Raw genomic sequence first — 21,752 nt, 5'->3', positions numbered from 1 at the left:
GCAGCATGTGGTGGTCTACACCCTCCCCAGACTGACAGTAGGGCAGCATGTGGTAGTCTACACCCTCCCCAGACTGACAGTAGGGCAGCATGTGGTGGTCTACACCCTCCCCAGACTGACAGTAGGGCAGCATGTGGTAGTCTACACCCTCCCCAGACTGACAGTAGGGCAGCATGTGGTGGTCTACACCCTCCCCAGACTGACAGTAGGGCAGCATGTGGTGGTCTACACCCTCCCCAGACTGACAGTAGGGCAGCATGTGGTGGTCTACACCCTACCCAGACCGACCAGAGAGGGAATTTGCAAAATGACTAAATTGGGGGACGGGAGAAAAAGATAGAAAGTCCAAAAAATTTAATAAACTAAAAACACACATAGCTTAAACCCAGAACACTTAACACCTCTCCATATGCTCATGGTTCTGTTCCAACAGGCAGGCAGGTGTAGCCGTGTACCTGTCCCTTGGAGAGGCTCTCCCATCTGTCAGGGCCCTGGGGCAGCAGGGAGTGGAGCAGCTCCATCCTCTCCCTCAGAGGAGGCAGCAGCATGGTCGCTCCCACAGACAGGGTCTCGATCACCGCCTGACAACACACACACACACACACACACACACACACACACACACACACACACACACACACACACACACACACACACACACAAGGGTCAATGGCTACAGAGTACAGACACATTTAAAATGGCTCGTTTCATGTAGTCCTTCCTACCTAAGAAATGGAAAATAGAGATCATATAATTTCTCCTTTAAAAGGCTGTGATCATGTTTGGGTTTAGCGTTCAGGCAGGGCCAGACCTAGCACATTTGGCGCCCTAGGCAAGCTTCACCCCTGGCACCCCCCTGGCATGCATTTTCCCCATATGTTAGCTTTTTGGGGTCAATATTGGTTGCAGATATAGAAGGCGGCACAAAAACGTTTTTTCTTTTTCTTTTTTGCTGGGCAGTTTTTGGCGCCCCCAGGCAAGTGGCGCTCTAAGCAACCGCCTATGTCACCAATAGTAAGCTCCGCCCCTGCATTCAGGAGAGCAACCTTGCACACTTAATGGCAAACTAAGGGGGAATGATCAAGGAAAGATAAGAAAAATTTATACAGCCACTAGATCTGACCCCCCCCCCCCCCCCCCCCCCCCCCCCCCCCCCCCCTCCTATTCATAATATCCGATCGCAGACAACAGGTGATTGTAATGAAACAGCAGGTGAGTATCAATTAGGGCTGACCTCGACTAAGGATTTGTATAGTCAACTTTGATTGGCCGAAATTTGCAGAATGCAAAAAAGATATATATATAATAATTATTATAATTTTTTTTTTAATGTTGGGGGGATCATTCCATTTGGGCTGTGGGGGGTGCTTAATGTCTGAAGGAGTCGACTGAAGGTTTCTTGTCCTCTTCGAAAGCATGCAATTGGTCCACTGATGGATACATCTTGATATTTGTCTAGTGTGTTCATTAGACAGGGGAAATCCTTTTTCAGTGCCTCTGTGCCCGTTTTCTTAGGCAGTTAGCCTCGCTGGTATGCACGCCACTTGGCTTTTGGAAAGAATGATAATTTTTTTTTTTAATTATAATAAATGTTTGTGCATTCGACTAAGATGTTGACAGTCGACTACGGCTCCTTTCGATCGATTAGTCGACTATTCGACTAGTCGGGGTCAGCCCTAGTATCAATAAATGACAACCGTGGCCAACGAGCTGTGGCATTGCGCTAATATCGCATTGCAAGACACATCATGAACAGTCGTTTCTGACCTCTTGGATCTCGTCGGGCACAGAGGAGTCCATTAGTCTGAAGAGCAGGTTCCGCAGGGGCCTGGCCTGTCGCCCCAGGATACTGGTGGCCACGCCCCCCGCCAGCGCCAAAGCCAAGTGATTGGACAACAGCCGCAGGCACAGCTTGAGGAAGTTGTGGTGCTCCCTGAAATGTAAACACAATAATAAATACAACTCTAAAAGTGAGCTCCACTTCAATTTAGCATCTGGGGCAAAATGTGCAACATGGCAGGTGTGATTCATGGTTTATTTTTAAATGTGGGACATTATAGGCGTGAGGGGCTGCATCCAGAGGAAGTAACTTAACTCAAACAGCGCCAGATGGCACTGTGTACCGTGTGGTAAGAAGGCCACCGCTTTAAAGTATAGGAATACATGGCGGTGTTTGCAGGGCTCAAACTATATTATATATCATAGCTATGGATATAATACATACATTTGACATTGAGTATCTATCGTTCAATTTGTGAAAAAGAAATAATTTTTTCATCCATACATTCCCGTTTTATACCGTGGTGAATATGAGTATAGTTTTAGAGTAATACTGTCTAACCCCAGAAAACGACGCTATGCAGCAAATACGTGCATTTCATTAAAAACCGTACCGTTTCTCGCCTGTATCAACAATCAATCTGAAATCAACGCTATATTATCGGTATTATGTTTCATCATGAATGCATGAAAGGGTGGGGGGGGGGGGTAGTTTTTCTATGCTTTGATCGTCACCAACGGAATACATTACACACATACGCTCGGATCGCAGTGAAGGGATTCTTGGATCAACGCAAGATTGATACCATATAGCCCTTACCTTGACTAGGATGTACTCCAAAAAGAAGATTCCAATTATCTGATCGCCATTCCAAGTATTGATGTCGATCGTGTTGCCAACATAATCCACCAAAGAACATGAACCGGGAGTGTTTGATTCTCCTCAATCCATGCATTATAAACACTTGTCCTGCCCGACAAGGAAAACCCCACCCGGACACTTTAAATCGACGCACAGCTCAAGACAGAGTTTCAAAGGATGTGGAATACCTGCCTCAAGGCGGCAGGCGGCGGTATTGGACGATCTCAGACTCATTCCCAATGATGACACAGGCTCCCTCGATGGATTATGAATGGGAATATCGAATAAAAGAAATAACGATAGAAAACCCGACTTTTCTCGGGGTTGGCGCTCTGGGTTAACCCGACTTTATTCGTGAGTGGCTTCCAATGAGTTAATGGAACAAACAACATGCTGCTGTGGGGGAACATTGTTAGGTGTGAGGTTCACTGTCTGACTACTCACCTGGAGGAAGGTTCACTGTCTGGAGGAGGGGAAGGGGAGAGGACTAGACTCACCTGGAGGAGGGGAAGGAGAGAGGACTAGACTCACCTGGAGGAGGGGAAGGGGAGAGGAGGCACCTCGCTGTTGATGCCATCACAGTAGTGCTCCAGAAAGGAGCGCAGGTGGGAGAAGGTGCTTTCTTCTAGGTCCACACAGTAGGGTCTGTGCCAGGCCACCACTTGCCTGTGGAGCCAAAGCAAAGAAGCATTACAGACTATATCCAAAAACGAAATCCCCTCTGAGAATAATGTGGGCGATAAAGCCCCGTCTTCTCATAAGGATATGTGTCTTTGTCCCCTCCCCTTTGTAAACCCCATTTTCTGGTGTGTGTCGTCGTCCCCTCCTGTATATAAGTGGCCCCTGAACCGAGGGGTTAGTCTCTTACTTCCTGGTGTCCTACAGTAGCTAGTAGCCTGGAGGAGAGCCTTTCAGCCATATCTCTGACTATTTTGTATGTATTGATCACTGAGTTAATAAATTGTATTAACCGGATCCATTCGACTGAGTAAGTTATTACATGTTTCCCACAATAAGAATCTCTTTTCCAAGGGAGACCTGGCCAAGACAGGCAGCGACATTAAATAAACAGACAGTAGTCTCCAGTTCCTAACACATCTTTTAGTGTAGAAACATGAATGGTGCCACCAGTGATTTGAAATTGGTTAAGGACTGGGGTGTCACTACAGTGGTGACATCGACGTGTGCATTAAAAACAGTTACAGACATAACACAAAAATAGACAATAAATAAGGAATAATAACAAAAGAAACAAGCATAGGGAAGTCACATTTCCAAAGAGTCAAACAGTACGTTTCGTAATCAGATCAATGAAAAACCTTGACATCCTAAGGAATCTGCCTCCAATTCTGCAACATATTCCAAGCTGAGGATGCAGAACACATGAATGCCCTTTTTCTTATTTCTGTAAAGGCATTAGGGACAGACGGCAAAAAGAAGTCCTGAGAAAGCGTTTACTGTCCAGCACCTTTCTGTGTGATAAGGACACATAGGTAGAAAGGGAACATTGTGCTACATTGTGAAGCTGTGACTCATCACCACTGTGTTATACTCTTGGTAGGATGGCCTGCTCAATGCTCATACATATCAACATATTGAGCATTGAGCAGGCCATCCTACCAAGAGTATAACACAGTGGTGAGTCACAGCTTCACAATGTGTAATCCTCAGGGAAGCAGGGGAAGCCGCATCAACCATAAGACACTGAGCAGTGGTCTGCATATAGAAAAGGATCATCATTAATTTAACACATTGGTCGCCAAAATCGCTTTACAGCGTTATTGCCCGCCATGCGCTGAACGCCAACAACGCTATACAGCGTTTTTGATATCAATATTTCATTTTTTCGCAATGGCATTCATAATGAATCCACCCAACCTCCGGTGCTGCAGCGGGACCCTGAATGGGACTGCAACGCCTCAATACCGCCGCCTGGTGGATGGTCGGATGAGTTACACTCTCAAAACCGGATGTTGTCATCGGTGCGTCGCGGAAATTCCTCCGGCAGTCACATCTCGTTACGGGACTCCAGACAAACACTATAGTGCATATGGATCGCTGCCATAACGCAATAATCGATATGATTTCTGTGTTTATTGCGCCATACAAACCGGAAATGGATGTAGAAGATCGGCGTCGAATAATTGGGATCTTTCTCCTCCAGTCTCATCGGCGCACGGTAAGAGGACAGTAACGTTATTTTCAGCCCGATTGTTTATTCATTTCACGGCAAACCATCTGATCAACGTATCAAGCCATAGTAAATAAAGCTGTTACTGACTATCAAGGAATTATAAACGACCCCCCCCCCCCTTTCCTTCACGCATGATGAAGCACAATGTATACCAATCATATACATTTGAATTTTTTAATATAGCGTGTATAGGAGAGAAATGCCAATCGATAATCTATATATGCTTCAGGGCCTATAACTACTGTTTTTGGAATTACAGCGGAAAAGATTAAACACATACTTATATTCTCGACGCTAGTAACACAACAATATATGAATGAAAAAAATATAACGTTCCCACATCCTGAACGATAGATAATCGATGTTGAACGGGCCATAAATGTCAATATAGCAATACAATTTTTTAAAGTTATAGCCCTGCAAAGAAGGTAAACATCTCCATAGGGTTATAGTGCTGGCAGACTGGCTATATTGATGGATATAACCTATGGCAGGGAATGCGTTAAGGCTGATACCACTTATCGATTTTTTTTAATTATTATTACCGGTACTTGTGGCATGTTTTAGTTAAAACATCCCCATTTCATGTAAATTCAGTTGAATTGCAACTCTGCACTGTGCATTCAATATGCAGTGCACTCCTCCATCACATCCAGAGACCACCGACTATAAAATGAGAACTGTGGTAGTTTTGAATGGGGAAATCTGTAACACTAAAGATAGTGGCAACGACAAAGAATTGCTGCAAAATAAACGTACATTTGTTAAAAAAGAAATTAAAAATATATAAAAAATATATAAATAAAAAAATATATACTAATAAAAATATCGATATTTATCGATAATTTTGTCCCGATTTATCTATTCTTCCAAATGGCATATCGTCTCAGCCTGAATCATCATAGTCCAACACAGGTAAGAAAGCGGCAGCAACAAGTCGCTTTTTGTTTTTACATTCAAAGAAAAACAACTTGTTTCTAAAATAAAAACTACATTTGACCAGTTCCTGTACAACCTGTACTCATAATCTGCTTCAATCATAATTTATTATCTGAATCCCAATATTAGCATTTGCCATTTTTGAGACGGTAAACCGTGTGATAACATTCTGCTGTAGTTGTGACATCCTCAATCCCCCCAAGCCCCAATGTGAATGACCCCAGCTAACCTCACCAAAGTTCACAAGGGCTCTGTTTTGAACACCACACACGCTGATCAGCTGGATCGATATGAAAACATTGTAGGATCAAGGTGAAATTGATGTCATATAGTCCTTACCTTTGATCGGGGTTATTCCAAAAAGAATATTCCAATTGTCTGATCGTGATTTCCAGTATTGATGTTCATCTGGTCCCGGACATAATTTGGCACAATTTATGGATAGAATGAATAATGAATAAAAATATCGAATAAAAGAAAAAAACAAAACTTGCCATGCGTTGGGCGCCAGACCCGAGATTTCTCAGGTCTGGCGCCGAATGTGTTAAAGCGCATGCTAGCAACAAAATAGTAAAAACTAGACACATGCTGTTGGTGACCAACAGAGGGTATATCCCCAACCAGCCCGAATTCTCATTCCAATGTTTTATCGTACCTGTAATCTGAGCCCTTGTGGAGTAGCTAATGTTTTTTTGTTTTACGAGCATAGTGCCACCATGAAGCAAGATGACTCAGAACTTCACAGACCTCGTTATTGTAAGGCAAACATATTTGTCAAGTTTGGTGGAAATCAGACGGTGCGTTCAGAAGTACCAAATCATTTCCGGATTACCATGCCTTTTTCTGAAATTTTATTGGATCTGGTGGTCACTGGTAACATGGTTTGGTCTATCAATTATCTAAATGACACATTTAAAGACGGTAGTCCCCAGATTCCACACAGCAAGTTTGGTGACAATCAGGTGAACAGGCTAGGGGGAGTAGGGGAAAATGTGTTTTTCCAATAATCCAATATGGTGGACGTCATAGATCACAGCAAAGTTGTTGTGCATGACTAATCACATCTCTGGATCCCAGCTTCATGAATGTATGACTAAGAGATCAGGAGATAAACTAATTTGAAAAGTGAAGTTTCATCCTCTTGAGGTTATAAACATGCACCGCAAATTTTAAAGGATTCGAATGAAAGCTATTAACCCCTTAAGCCCCGGTACTGGGCAGAGATTGATATCACGTCATAAATCGATCAATACAGTCTGTATTAATTAATGTTGCGTTTCTTTTTCAAATGTAGCCAGGAGTAAAGACCCAATCCATAGATTTATGACTCGGCCATAATAAGGTCATAATGTGTCCGGATGGCAGAATTCAGTACTGTATCTACAAAAAACCCTGTAAATCATCTGCCCTTTATTCATTTACTTAGATGTTTTGTACACTTGATCTCAAGAAGGTGCGGAATGAGAAAATGTTTCACGTCTGGTCAATGTTAGCATGGTGTTATTCACTGTCAAAAATGAAAAAGAAGATTATAATAATTGATATTCTCCTTTGGTTCATTACAATTTACACAATATTTCTGACACTGGAAATACATTCCCTGAGATCCATAGATGTCCCTACATACCAGGGACATGCAAATTGACCTTGTAGAAGTGGAGCAATCTTCCATTTACTTGGGTATGCATTTTTAGGCGAATTTTCTGAAAATATGGCTCAGGCTTAACACTTTCAGTGCCAACGACGAGAAATCTCATTAGTTCATGCCAACCGTTGAGTGCCAACGACGAGAAATCTCATCGTTTAATCGTTACTTCCATTCATATTTCATCAATCTAACCTCACGTTACCAGTGGGGATCTGTCTGAGCTCAAACAGGGAAAATACCGCCCCCTATCGTCTCTCCGGATGGTACTGCACCCCATTGGATTGGATTGAATGAAACGCATGGGGGAAAAAAAGAGTCCGGATTCCACATTTTACTTGTCAGGCAAGTAACCGGAGACGATCCAAGTCATTGCCCACCATCAGAACAGCGTGGAATATGTCTTTTGACCACCCAGCGTTGGATCAATAAATGCGATGGCTATTTGGAATGGCGATCAGGAAATGGAATAATCTTTTTGGAGAACATCTGATCTGAGGTAAGGAATCTATTTTACCAGTATTGGGATAATCAGAGCTGTTTTCACCTATATATCAACGTGTCCCCTATGTGTGTATGTGGCTGTGAGTGTGTGTAGCTGATCAGGAAATAAGATAATCGATTTTTCAGCCCGCTTCTATAGCGTGCATAAGTACACATATACTATCGATAATCTAGCGTTTATTTGAAAACGATTCATAAATAGGCCGAAAAATTACAACGTGTTTTGTGTATTACAGTAAAGCGCGATTCCTGCAGAATCTTTTTTTTTCTGAAAGTTTCAAAAAACGAGCGTTTTTCAAAATGGTATAAAACGGAAATTAACCGATTAAAAAACAATCCGTTTCGACAATGTTGCCTGCAAACAAGTCATTGATAAGCGACGGTCGTATTAGACACATAGCCATAGATTAAGATATAGTTTATGCGTTCGCAAATATGAGAGCTCTGTCATTGAATAGAGCGGTGGCATTCAACAGGGTAAATAGGACACGGAGGCTGGCACGGAAAGTGTTAAGAGGTTAAACATGTTCTGAAGAAGTTCACCGGAAATGCCTTTGAAATAGTAGCCGGTGTGAGTTGTCAGTGTACTGTACTTAGTGCAGCAGTAGCTGACCTGTCCCTGGGCAGGGCCGTCCAGGCCAGGCTGTGGGAGGTGCCGGCTGAGATCTGCTGGATGGCCACCCCGTCCAGGCCGACCACCTTCTTGGGTTTGGTGATGGGCCCTGTGGAATTGCCCTGACCGCACTGGCCCATTGAGTTGTTTCCCCAGGCGTACACTTCATTGTCTGGGTCAAAGACATTAAGTAGAAGGAAACAAGATCATTAGACAGGTCCATGGGGTCAGGGTGTAAAGATGTTACACTTAAAAACGTGACAATACTACAAAAGCATGTTAGTTAGGGTTGGGTACCGTTCCTGGAATTATTAACCACATAACGTGCACGGGGACGTATATCAATTGTACACAAGTCACGGCACTTTGCGAGCGTCTAGCGGCTCAGGGCTGCATTTTTCGCCACCACAGAGACCAGGGTTCAATCCCGAGTAGCGGTATTTCCGTATTGGTCAGATGTTCCAACAAACACTAGTCAGTGTTCGCGGGTGGGAAGCTGATGACGAGGGCATGAGTCCTGGTCGTTGCAACAGCGACTCCTACTGGTTGGCCTGTTCAGCGGGGAGGGGATCTGGGGGGAGATAGCGTGAACCTCTGTGCACTTTACACTCTCCCAGTGAAACTGCTTGTGGTCAGGTGAAAAGAAATGACTGGCTACTCCACATGTATCAGAGGAGACATGTGGTAGTCTACACCCTCCCCAGACCAACAGAGGAGACACGTGGTAGTCTACACCCTCCCCAGACCAACAGAGGAGACATGCGGTAGTCTCTACACCCTCACCAGACCAACAGAGGAGACATGTGGTAGTCTACACCCTCCCCAGACCAACAGAGGAGACATGTGGTAGTCTACACCCTCTCCAGACCAACAGAGGGTAGCGCAACGACGAGGACCGTGACACAGGGAATTGGCGTAACAACACATGGCATAACACAAGGGACGTGATCCACAGTGAATTGGCATAACAACACATAACACAAGGGACCCTATAGATGGTTTCAACTTGACAACATTCCAAATGGATCAAAGTTGATTTCCAGTGTTTGCCAACATCAATAGCCGACAGGAAGTGAGCGTGGGCCCACGCTGTTCCCTGGCAACAAAAGTCCACTGAAACTGTCTATACAGAATGCAAATGGCTATAAGTGAATACAGCACCGTCATGGTTAGTCAATGACAAATAAAAAGAGCACAAAGAGAAAGAGTGAGTGAGTGAGTGAGTGAGTGACAGACAGAGAGAGAGAGAGAGTGATAACTACCATGTGAGAGGGCCAGGCAGTGGCTGTCCCCTATAGAAATATCCACCACTCTGGTCGTAGAGAGTTCCTCTATCAGCTTTGGTCTGAGTGCCGTGGCCTCAGATGAGCCACAGCCAAGGCAGGCTCCACAGCCCCATGCATACACCTGGAGAGAGAGAGAGAGAGGGAGAGAGAGAGAGAGAGCAGTCACGTCAAGCACTGGACAATTACAGACAATAGAGGCCTATAGGGAGGTGTAGTCTGACGTCACTGGTTGTTCCACCCGTATAGGGATTCATCATTGGGAAAATGGATTATTGGCTATTGTAACAATTCTGCCGCATGAACATTGGCAAGCTTTCCATTTTTGCACAAAATGAGTTCCCTTCTACCACTAACATTATTGTTTAAGCATTTCTGGTTGAAATAAAAGGTAGTTATAAGGTTTTTAATTTGTCATAAAAATGGGGTGGGGTGGGGGGGAACTGTACATTGTGTTCGATTTTCGGTAATCAACCAATCTCATCTCATCATCTCCTTCGTGACTCTCTGTTCTGCGTTGTGTTTGTATCAACCCGTTAGTACATCAGTTAGTCATAAGAAACGATACTGCAACGTGATCTCTTTCCTCAGATCCTCATGTTCATTTTCATAAACATAGCCTCATAATCAGATGTAACCCATTCTGTATTGTCCGTGTTCAGTCTTAATTATCTTTAATCCAATGGTTCTCTCTCTCTCTCTCTCGTCGTAGCCAACCACCATTTCCTGTTAGCCGAAGCTAGTGATGATGTGTCACTATTTCCCCTCCCCCACCCAGCGAGGGTGGGGAGGGATGAAAGTCTCTGATCAACGTGTCCGCTCTTCTGTGCTTCGTATCTCAGTCTAACCTTACCCGGAAGAAACTCACATAACTTCTTCCCCCTAACAACAGGCCCGCCCCCTCTCCTCGTTACTATGTGACGCACTGCCATGGCAACTGATCTTCACCTTTAGCGTGGTTCTATCGATGTCAAACTCTCCATAGTTCTCTCTGACCAATCCTGCCTGCTCTCAGTCCTTATCAGTATTTATGTTAACAAGCTGCCAAACGACCTCGGAACCACACACCCTGCTTGCTACCGTGGAGACACAGAACTGGCTGCCGGCTACTTTTAAGATCTATAGATCCGTCTGAGTAAATGCTGTCACCCACCGATATATATACATTATATACACATTGAAAAACATAGAACTTACTTCAATTGGATTATCGACGAAACCTTACTTGGTCCCAAGAAGAGGGTCTCGTGTATTATTGGGTTAGGACATTTACTGTACATTGGAGGGGGTTAACGTTAACGCTAACTAACGTTAACGTTACAGCTCAAAAACCTTATAACTACTCTAAGTTACCTGGCAGAATACTTTGTCTGTGAGGACAAAAGTAAATAAGAACGATATTATATAATGCTGTATAGCATATTCTCTAAAAAGTATACAAAGAGGAGATAACCATTTTAAATCTGGGCATGTAGAGCCCGCCGTAAAAACAATGTTATAAACTATACACAATATGTACAACGAAACAATGATTTACATTAGTATTTACAGTGATTTAATATGCAGTGAATACAAATAATGATAACGTGGTTGTTGCTTTTAGAAATGGTGTTTGGGTTCATCTGATAAATGGATATGATCACCAGAGAGATACTAGCCACAGATTCAGGGTCAGTTATTTTCCCCTTGTACGAATTGTTAAGCTTATCGAATGCAAGGGAAATCTGATCCTAAGTCTGTGACTACAGGCAGGAGGCTACGCTGTGGTGACGTTAGTCAGCAGCACCAAATAGCAGTGTAGTTTCCCAGCGAACGAAAACATAAAGTTGTTATTTTGCTACCTTTACGATTAATTGCGAATATTTTGAGCTATAGATTGTGGATGAATACGCACAGAAACGTACACCATGCCAACGTTAATGCTTTATTTATCTAAAATGAACCGATTTAGAAATGGTCAATGGGGAAATACATTAAGTGGAACAGAGGGTGGAACAGGAAAAAACTAAAATTACGTAACCACTACACCTCCCTATGTGTCCTCTGTGTTGGAAGAAATGATGATTACTTGTGCAAAACAACGTAGGTTGCAACGAGATTGATATATGAAAAATATGTAAACAAAAATGTAATAAATTGTTGTCTTATGACTGGATCTTATAAACAAGTCATAGTGGAACAGGAATATAATGCTTTTCCAATGTTCTACATACTCTACCACTGCACAGAAATTAGGTATTTTCTCTCAATGTCAGTGGTTACAGGCAGCCATGTTGGAAGACAAATAACTATACTATAACATTCTGTGCAAGGCCTCTATTCCAATGCAGAAAATTGCAAACCCTTCAAACGTCCAAGCTAGAAACCGGCTCGATGAGGATACAGAAGAGGTGTGGCCCTGGTTTATGAAGGGAAGGTATGTTGTTAAAAAACTGTAGCCAACGGCAGAGTATATCCTCACTGAAGACACCTTTTAAATATGCCCCTAGGTCAAACACCTCGCCCACATTGCCGATGTCTTTAACCAGGGTAGGAATGTTTGGGCTGTGACGTACCAGAGAAGGCAACCTGTCAAACACCAGTCATGTGTCCTACTAGGGTTGGGTTAAAAAAAAATCTATTTTCCTGATTCGGAATCAATCATTTGAATTAGCGATTATCAATTTATAAAATCCCAAGATCCATCTTAAAAAAAAATCGATTTGGGATCTTGTGAATCTAATCAATTCGGGAAATCAGTGGCGATACCCAGCCCTATATCCTACTAGCAAGCCTAGAGTCATAGATGTGAAGCGTTCTCGTATGCGTTTCAGGCCTCCCAAAACACAGAACACAGCTATTGGCTACATGAGTAGAGCTCAGGACACATGATCGGAAGATCACCGGTTCGAGCCCCGGTCAAGGCTTCTGTCGGAAAGTGGTGTTGTTGTCCAGCAGGGGGCACTGTCCTCTGGACTTGTCAGTAACAATGCCCCTGTTACAGTGATAGGGACACCGTACAGCTGCGAGTGCCGTCCTTCCGATGAGACGCTAAACAGAGGTCCTGACTGAATTAGGTCGTTAAAGAACCCAGGATGCCTATTGTAAAGAGTAGGGGGTTCCCCGATGTTCCTGGCCAAATTCCCAATCAGGTCTCTGACATCAAGGCCACCTAATCATCCCTTCCCCTTAATTGACTGATATCAATCCCTGTATCCTGAGCCGTTCAGCCATTGTGTAGTGTGATGTGTGCCTGGTGCCAGTGTATGGCAGCCATTGAGCCTGTAGCCCAAGGTTGGGTGCTACCAGTGGTGGTGAAGGAGGCAATTTCCACCCTACATTGTAAAGAGCTTTGAGTGTCTAGAGAAGCGCTATATAAATGCAATTAATTATTATTATTATTATTATTATTATTATTATTATTATTCTTGTGTCAGGCTTATAATCCCAGAGATGTGGCCCTACCTGTCCAGTAGAGGTGAGGGCAAGGGATGACTGGCTCCCCGCACACACCTTCCTGATGAACATCCCCTGCAAGGCCTCCACCACCTTGGGCTTGTAGACTCGGTTGGTGTCGCCGTGGCCCAGTTTCCCTGCAGGAAGACGTTACCATATTAACGTTGAACGTGCAGATGTGTGTGTATATATATACAAGCTTAGAGAGAGATAAGATACTGACAATATGGTTTATCTTATCCAGTGGGGATGGCGGTTGTTTGGCTAAATGAAATGTTCTGAATACTGAAACTCAAATTAAGTAAATCTGAAATAGATTTTAGATTGAAGTTTAAAGACATTATGCATCAAGGAAACTCAAGACAATTAAAAACATTAAAGGTGCAATAGATAAAAAATGTATGTAGAGTAGAAAATATCCAGAGCTTTCAAAAACATGCACAATAAGATTTTTTTTTTATCAATGAATTTATAATTTAAAAACATTTTGGTGGGTCCAAAAGTGAATGTTGTTGTTTACATGTATCCACTCCCTACTTCCCATCTCCCCACGTGGAATGCACATGATTGGATACACGACATGCTGGTGCTCTAGTGCGACATATAGTGTCTGAATGTTATCTATAGCACCTTTTTAATAAAAAATGTATAAAAAATAAAATGTACACATTTTCGGTTCATTATGCTCGTCTGGTAGACCGGGTAAATTCATAAGTCTGAGGTTTGAATAGATAAGTAACAGAATGACCAGGCATCACTCACCATTGTCTCCTCCTCCAAATGACCAGACGGTGCGTCCATCTTTTGACAAGGCGATGGTGTGTGAGCTACCGCACGACACCTCGCCCACATTGCTGATGTCTTTAACCAGGGTAGGAATGTTTCTGCTGTTACTGTCACCATGACCTGCACGCCGACGCACCAAAGAAGGCAATCTGTCAAACACCAGTCATGTATCCTACTAGCAAGCCAAGAGTCATAGATGCAAAGCCTTCTCACTTCCAAGTGGCATTCAGAAGTTGTTCCAGACTAGAGAGAGCCGATATAGACTTAGGGGAACTTGTGTATTCAATATCGCAAAGGCAAGGACAAATACAATTATAAAAAGTCGATGTGTATCTGTTAAAGGGGCAAAATTATGGAATAGCTTTGACAAAGAAGTAAAAATGTGTAGTTCGCTAGTACATACTTATTTTTTTATCCACTTTTTCTCCCATTTTCTATATTTTTCTCCCATCCCAATTTCGTATCATCCAATTCAACCCTCCCCTGTCACGAACGCTGTTTCTTGCCTCCCACAAGCCGGCTGCAATGTGGACTAAGTCATACATAGCACAAGTCCCCTCCGGTACTTGAGGTAACAGCAGTCGCATCTTTTCACCTGCGCAGCTCGATCTCTCAGTGGCGAGGAGTAACGCGTGGGAGGCTCACGCTGCCCCCGACACTTCCTGATTCTACTGCGCAGGCGCACCAACCGACCTGTAGGAGTCGCTGTCCACAACGCCCGATCCCCACCCATCAGTTTCCCACCCCCTAATACGGCCAATGTGTATTAGTATGAACGACCAGCTAAACTGAAAGCAATGTGGAGCGCTGGGCTCGAACAGGCGAGCCCAGCGTTTCTGCATTCGTGGCGAGCGCCTTGCCCACTACGCCACGTAGCCGCCCGTTCGCTACATACTTTTAAGAAATTATTCAAATATAAGGTGATACATAAATATAAAACCTCATTATTATCCTAGTTATATTTCATCTATAACATAGCTGTGTTCAAATAGTGACAAAGGGAAAAAGAAAAAAGAACATATATAAAAAAGAAAAAGTATTTAAAAAAAGAAAGTGTATACGTTTTTTTACATAAAACTATGAAACGTTTGTAACCTTTGCTAAATGATATACTGAATTATGTTTCTTTTTTGTATTTGATTGTTTTGTGTAAATAGTGTAATGTAATGTAAAAAGGGTAGGCAATTATAAGCCTCGGCTTCAGCCTACACCTTTTGAGTCATTTTTTTTTTTTTTTTTTTTGGAAGTTCTACTACTATGCTTTGTAAAAAAAATCATTCATTGATTCATTCATTCTCGCATTCGCCTTATTCACCTCGCCACCATCTTTTTTTCATGGATCGCTATGAACGCATTTCAATGAGCTAATGACTAATTCATTTCCATGTATTTCTTTGAGCTCAAGCTTCTTACCTGGTGAAATAAAGGTTAAATAAAAAATAAAACGCGAAAACTAAGGCGATGAAAAACAATCCGAGAGATGGGCATCGATTTTTGAATAGTCGTTAAATTGTAAAACATCTATTAGTTTATGCAAATATTGTTTAGTCTAAAAAAATATACTTTTGTTTTTACCGCCAACTTGTGTATTAAGAGGGGACCCCATTAACTGTTACACTGCTGAATGGCATGCTGGGTACAGGTAGCTAGCCTAGGTAGCATAACAGTCTGTTAACAGCTGGGAGAACAGAACAGAAAGATGAAGAAAGAGAGACTGGAGATGTTACATGGTAGCAACGTTTTGTGCCATGTTGTTGTTTCACACATTTCAAGCATCAGTGATTAACTTTCAGAATGAATGCTTTAGTTCCCGGAAATACACGCTAGCTTGGTGCGCTAGCGTTAGCGGTCCATCCCCACTGGTAATCATGAGCTTGTGATTTGTAATTCCGATGGTGTTTTTTGCCATTTCAACATTGTTAACAATCACTTACGCATCTGTACCTCACATTACATGACGGAGAAGTGAATAGACCTGTTCGCTGTTTACAAACATACCGTGTTCGAGCCAATCAGCAATACCAACTGAGTCACGTGACTAAGTCGTCTCAGACCCAGTGGCGGCTCGTGAATTTTTCTCCAGGGGGGTCGATCGATACCAAAAATGTACATGTACCAAGGTAGCACAATACCACACACTGCACACAAACACGCGCGTGCGCACGCATCGCGAAACCACACACTACTGTGTGCGTCAGAGAGCATCGGTGAAACGAAAAGCATACGGATATTTAAGTAGGTACAGTTACAGTACAACTATCACCATTGCCATCAATCAATATGATCACAGAGTCCATGCAGCTATGTTTCCAAACACTCACACCCCGATCTCAACTCTCTCTCTCTCTCTCGAAAATTAACACGCTTTGAGAGAGAGAGAGAGAGAGAGAGAGAGAGAGAGAGAGAGAGAGAGAGAGAGAGAGCGAGAGAGAGCGAGAGAGAGCGAGCGAGCGAGCGAGAGATAGAGAGAGAGAGAGAGGGAGAGAGCGAGAGAGAGACCGAATTAACTCACTGTTTACGTGAATGAATGAATGAAAACTTTATTTAACAGATTGCAGAATGGGTACAATACAGTATGGCTCAATACATACAATTGTTAAGGGGATGCAGACCTGAAAAAGACGTTTGTCTTGTTTCCATCAGGGTCCCCCATTTTCAATTCATATAGACATTTATGACATACACAACATACATGACATTTATGGCATAGGGACATATAGGTATTTAGTACCGATACATTTGTGACATAAACGGTATTCAAATATACAGTACTGTTACCCCTAGATCCTGACAGAGTATATACATATGATGGGGAGGGGACTGTACATTAGGAGGGGGTGGGTGGGTGGGAGAAAAATATCCATACGGCGGGGAGGGAATATGTACATGGGGTGGGGAGGAGACTGTCTATTAGGAGGGCTACGTGGTCGAGGAGGGCTTGATAAAGTGTATAATGTCCACTGTTGTCCCCAGACTGTTGATGTATATCCAGTTATCCACTCTGTCCAGACTGCATCCAGATTAGCTTGTTAGCACAACACAACAGTACTGTGATGAATTCAATGAATGAGTCTGTCTTTGCCCATTTCCGCGTCGAACAGCCTGCAAACTACCTGGCGTTCTATCGCCATGCTCTAAGACAAACTCTAACCTTAACCAACTTTGAAAGAGTGCCTAAGCTTAACCGTCGAAAGAACTTGCCGTCACGCTCTAAGACAAACTCTAACATTACCTTGTCCTTAACCTACTTCGAACGAAGAGTGGCTTAACCAGTGTAGAAACTGACGTCAGCCAATCAGAGAGCGTCTCCGCGAAATGTGGCTACGGAAAAAAACGGACGTCGGCTTGCTTAGACCGCTTCAAATCGCGCCCGGCTTCCATCATAATACATCATATTTCAACGCACAGCGCGTTACGCACCGATTGGCTGCGACGGATACAGCGATGAAACAGTGCACGGTGTGCACGCGCACTCAGAGCGCTATTGCGTCTAGCCCGAGAGAAATGCAGCGAGGAGAAATGCGGCTACGGTAACGGAACGTATTCTCTATCAGACAGTGAGTCACTTCCTGTTCAGGAAAACGAGTATTTATATTTGATATATTAACGTTATATTGTGCATTGGAAACACAAACATACTTAAAATGACATGTTTATATTATTTATAGGGCTATAAAACAAAAAAATATAAAAAAAATATTTCTTGTTCTTCTCTCTTTTAACCAGGGGGGGCGGCGCCCGAGCGCCCCTAGTGGCCAGCCGCCACTGCTCAGACCTGTGCGAGCTGCTGCGCCAAAAGAAGTACAATGGGGCTCTATGGCACTCCCCTGACTACAAGTAGTTTCAAACGAAAACGGCTGAATGTCATTTTGCCAAACCAGCATGGCTGTGAGTCGTTCACCTTTTACATATCTAGCTTTGGCATGGATTGATTGTTTAGATCGCTAACATGGCTAACAAATGCAAATATATTGTAGTCTGCCCCGTTGTTCTGACCAGGATTACGTTCCTTTGTGCATTGGGTCAGCACCAGGGTTTCCGTTGTCCGGTAATTACCGGTTTTTGACCGGCAAAATCTGTTGAAGTCCGCCATATTTAATCTCTCCGGTCATAATGTCCGGTGAAAATAATTCCCTCTAAGCACAATTTGAATTGTATTAAAATAGCTACATTTGTTTCATTGTTGCTTCACCAAGCAGGTCTAATAATGACAACGATGTGTGTTCTATTATGATATGTGTGTAGTGTTCTGATAACGACTATTGGTGAAGCGATGTCGAGATTCATTTGGGTTAGGCAGCGGGAGCTAGATTTGCGAGAAGCATGCAACTGCAGAGCCGCAGAGCTGACAGTTGTGCGCGCACACTCCGCACAGTGCAATACTCCAATTCAGCCATTGGCAATTCAGCTGTTGGGTGGGTGGCGCTGCTGAGCGGTCCCCAGACCGGGATGAGAGCGCCGCTGGCTCTGCGGCTCTGCAGTTGCATACTACTGGTATGTTCTTCGTTGGGACTGGGAGGCGGAGATATAATAGTCATCACGCAACGTTTATATTTCACGATAATGTTGCCGTCTCTCTCTGCCAAATTTCTCAGTTATTCGCTTGATATAATTAATACAAATGTCCAATATAACGGAATTCGTTAGCTCATAAAAATGTGATTATAACACACTGCTGTTTATTAATGTCGGGCCGACCCCACAGACACCTATTTGATTTAAAGTGAGCAGCAGCACGGAGTCTCGGGACTTATTTTATTTGGAATATAATGACTGTATACGCAAAAGTAGCCTAGTTTTAAGTTAAAATATTATAAATCTACATGCCTTGAGGATGTAATTCTTTATATAGCCTGCCTATCAATTGTTTTTAAGCTCAATAAACTCTGACCGGAATTTCTCCCATTTGACCGGCAGATTGAAATCTTGCCGGACACGGAGACCGGCACCAATATTTTCGAACGGAAACCCTGGTCTGCACGCACATATTTGTCATGACGTCGTCGGCGAACAGGAACTGGTCTCACACAAAGTGTCATGTCCGTTGAGGCGCCACTAGGGGCAGAGTGGCTAACCGCGAGAAAACGTGTGAGTAAATGTGTGAGTTAGTGACACTGCAGGTTTTGGAAGTGCTTTGCATCTAAAAATTAATTATAATAACGATAAAAAAAACGAAAGAATATTGTCAAGCATGAAAGTCAAGTAGGCAATTTTACCTAATCTTCCAAAATCTCCTTCTCCCCATGTGTACAACTCTCCGTCCTCGCTGACTGCAGCGCTGTGTCTGTAGCCAGCTGACACACAGACCACCACCTGACGGGACACAAAACACAAAGTACACTTCAGTAATGTTTACATCAATATCACAGACCCCCACCCGAGAGCTCACACAACTTTATCCAAAGCGCTTTACAATTTGTTCCTCACATTTTACCCATTCACTCGCACATTCACACACACCGACGGCAGAGGCGACCATGCAAGGTGCGGACCTGCTCATCGGGAGCAGTTAGGGGTTAAGTGTCTTGCTCAAGGACACATCGACACGCTCCCCCCGGGAATCGAACCGGGAACCAGACTACCGCTCTACCTCCCGAGCCACTGTCACCCCATTCCCCCCCATCCCCACCGTTTAACTTTAACTGCTGCACCGTGTAGCTTCCCTGTTAGCTCGTTAAGCCACCAGGACGCCCCAACCCTCGTAAATGATGAGTTCATGGCACGCCTTTGTGGTCTACATGCAGGGGTGTAAAGTACTTAAGTATTGTAACGAACTACAATTACTCAAGTAAGGATCTGTTAATGTCTATGACATTAAGTATTGTTTTTGGGGATTTGTACTTTACTCGAGTATTATTAGGTTTGTATACTTGTACTTTTACTCAATTACATTTCAGAGAAAAAAAACGTACTTTTTACTCCTTACATTTAAAATGCAGACCTACAAAGTACAAATCTTGCAGGTCCAACCATTTTAATTAGTATATTTCTTTCTGTGGCCGTCTGGCCGAACTAATGTTAACGTTATTAATCCTGCGGCCGCACTTTATTTAAAAACAGCCAATCAAATCCCCATCAATGGAAAATGAACCCGCCCATACCCATGCTGATTGGTCCTTGTGCAAGACTAGAAAGAGGGGATCTTAGATTAAACACCTGCTATCAGAAGAATACAGTCCGAAAAAAAAAATTACTTTTACTTTTTAATACTCAAGTACATTTAAAAGTAGAAACTTTTAGATTTGACTCAAGTGTGTTTTAGCCAGATACTCTGACTTTGACTTGAGTACGATTTTGAGACGGTACCCATACTTTCCCTTAAGTATAATTTCTGGGTACTTTTTACACCCCTGTCAGCCTGTCTACATGAATATTCAAAGTATGAGGTTTGATTGATGCCCCCCCCCCCCCCCCCTTTACCCCCAGTGTTCAGACAGCTGCCTCAGCTAATGCCAACTATACAGTCAATCAATATCAAATGATGCAGTTTCAAACATTAGATTACTTTGTTACAGACTTGTTTATAGATAGTGGACATACAGTTGCATAAAAGTATTCGTCCTCTTTTTACGTTTAACAAATTCTGTTGTGCCCCAAAATGGATTTATTTAGAATGGAAATTTGATATTTACACAAAGTAACTACAAAAAGGAAATGATTATAAAGTCATATTAACTGGAATTGACCCCACACACACTTACCCCTAACCCATTATAATAAGCAATTCATAAGACAGTAAAGACACCCATATGCACACAAATGAAATGCCTCTGAAATAAGATTGCCTGACTTTGACCAACTGAATGAATTACTTTGCAATGTATTAATTATTGTGCGTTGTGCAATCAGACTTTTCTGTAGTCTTCATTTTATATTGAAGTGAAAATAATAGCCGCTACTTTTTTTTGCCTCTGAAATCAGAGAATCTGAGAAATGTGTCTTCTTTCATTCTCAGTATTGAAATGTGAAGCAAGTGCTATCATCAGCATTTTAAAGCATTTCAATTATTTTGATAATAATGCTCTTGATCTGCCAATTTTGGGCTCATTTTATGTCTTTTTTGTACTGCTGTGAAGCACTTTGGGCTGCAATTCTTGTATGAAAGTTACTATATAAATAAAGTGTATTATTATTATTATTGTTACTAATAATAACAATAATAATAATAAAGTGCATGATACTTTTCAGAAAGTAATTACATTTTCTATCATTAATATTAAATGACTGACTCATATGTTTGCATTATTCTGATCAGCAGCGTATAACACCTAAAAGCAGCGGCTATTGCGGCAGGTAATGGTAGATCTCTCCAGCATGTCCATAAAAGGCTGCCCACCCCCCCGTGTCGACCCCTGAGGGTGACCTCACCTTCCCCTGCAGCGTGCCCTGGATCAGCTTGGGGTACTTCTGCGTGGAGCTGTTCCCGTGGCCCAGCTTGCCGTAGTCCCCGTCCCCCCAGCTGAACACCTCTCCCTCCGTGGTGAAGGCCAGCGTGTGGCCGTCCGAGCCCTTGGACGAAGACACCTTCTTGATTGCGCGGTGGGGTTCGAAGGTCAGCTTCTTGAGCGTGGACTGGTTGTTGGAGTCGCCGAGGCCCAGGCGTCCGTAGCTCCCCTTGCCGCAGGCGCGCACAGAGCCGTCGGAGGAGATCACGAAGGTGCAGTACTGGCCCGCCTCAATCTGTGCATGGAGGGGAAGAGGCCGAATCACAG

The 21,752-nt window shown here is 43.2% G+C and overlaps 1 protein-coding gene across 9 annotated transcripts in view; it reads right to left on the bottom strand.

Annotated features, from left to right (window-relative positions):
• Positions 1-21,752, bottom strand: part of herc1 (HECT and RLD domain containing E3 ubiquitin protein ligase family member 1) — a 278,250-nt gene that overhangs the window by 212,485 nt on the left and 44,013 nt on the right. For all 9 annotated transcript variants that reach the window (XM_084337465.1, XM_084337470.1, XM_084337466.1 and 6 more), the window contains exons 5-13: positions 21,409-21,720; positions 19,257-19,353; positions 14,017-14,160; positions 13,264-13,391; positions 9,799-9,943; positions 8,537-8,708; positions 3,173-3,307; positions 1,768-1,933; positions 456-581 (exon numbers count right to left, since the gene is read on the bottom strand). In XM_084337465.1, coding sequence (XP_084193591.1) covers positions 456-581; positions 1,768-1,933; positions 3,173-3,307; positions 8,537-8,708; positions 9,799-9,943; positions 13,264-13,391; positions 14,017-14,160; positions 19,257-19,353; positions 21,409-21,720 — 1,425 coding nt within the window. The remainder of the gene's footprint in view (positions 1-455; positions 582-1,767; positions 1,934-3,172; positions 3,308-8,536; positions 8,709-9,798; positions 9,944-13,263; positions 13,392-14,016; positions 14,161-19,256; positions 19,354-21,408; positions 21,721-21,752) is intronic.

Source organism: Notolepis coatsorum (assembly GCF_963971535.1).
Source record: "Notolepis coatsorum genome assembly, chromosome: 20".
Taxonomy (NCBI): Eukaryota; Metazoa; Chordata; class Actinopteri; order Aulopiformes; family Paralepididae; genus Notolepis; species Notolepis coatsorum.
This window is presented reverse-complemented; position numbering and strand designations above follow the sequence as displayed.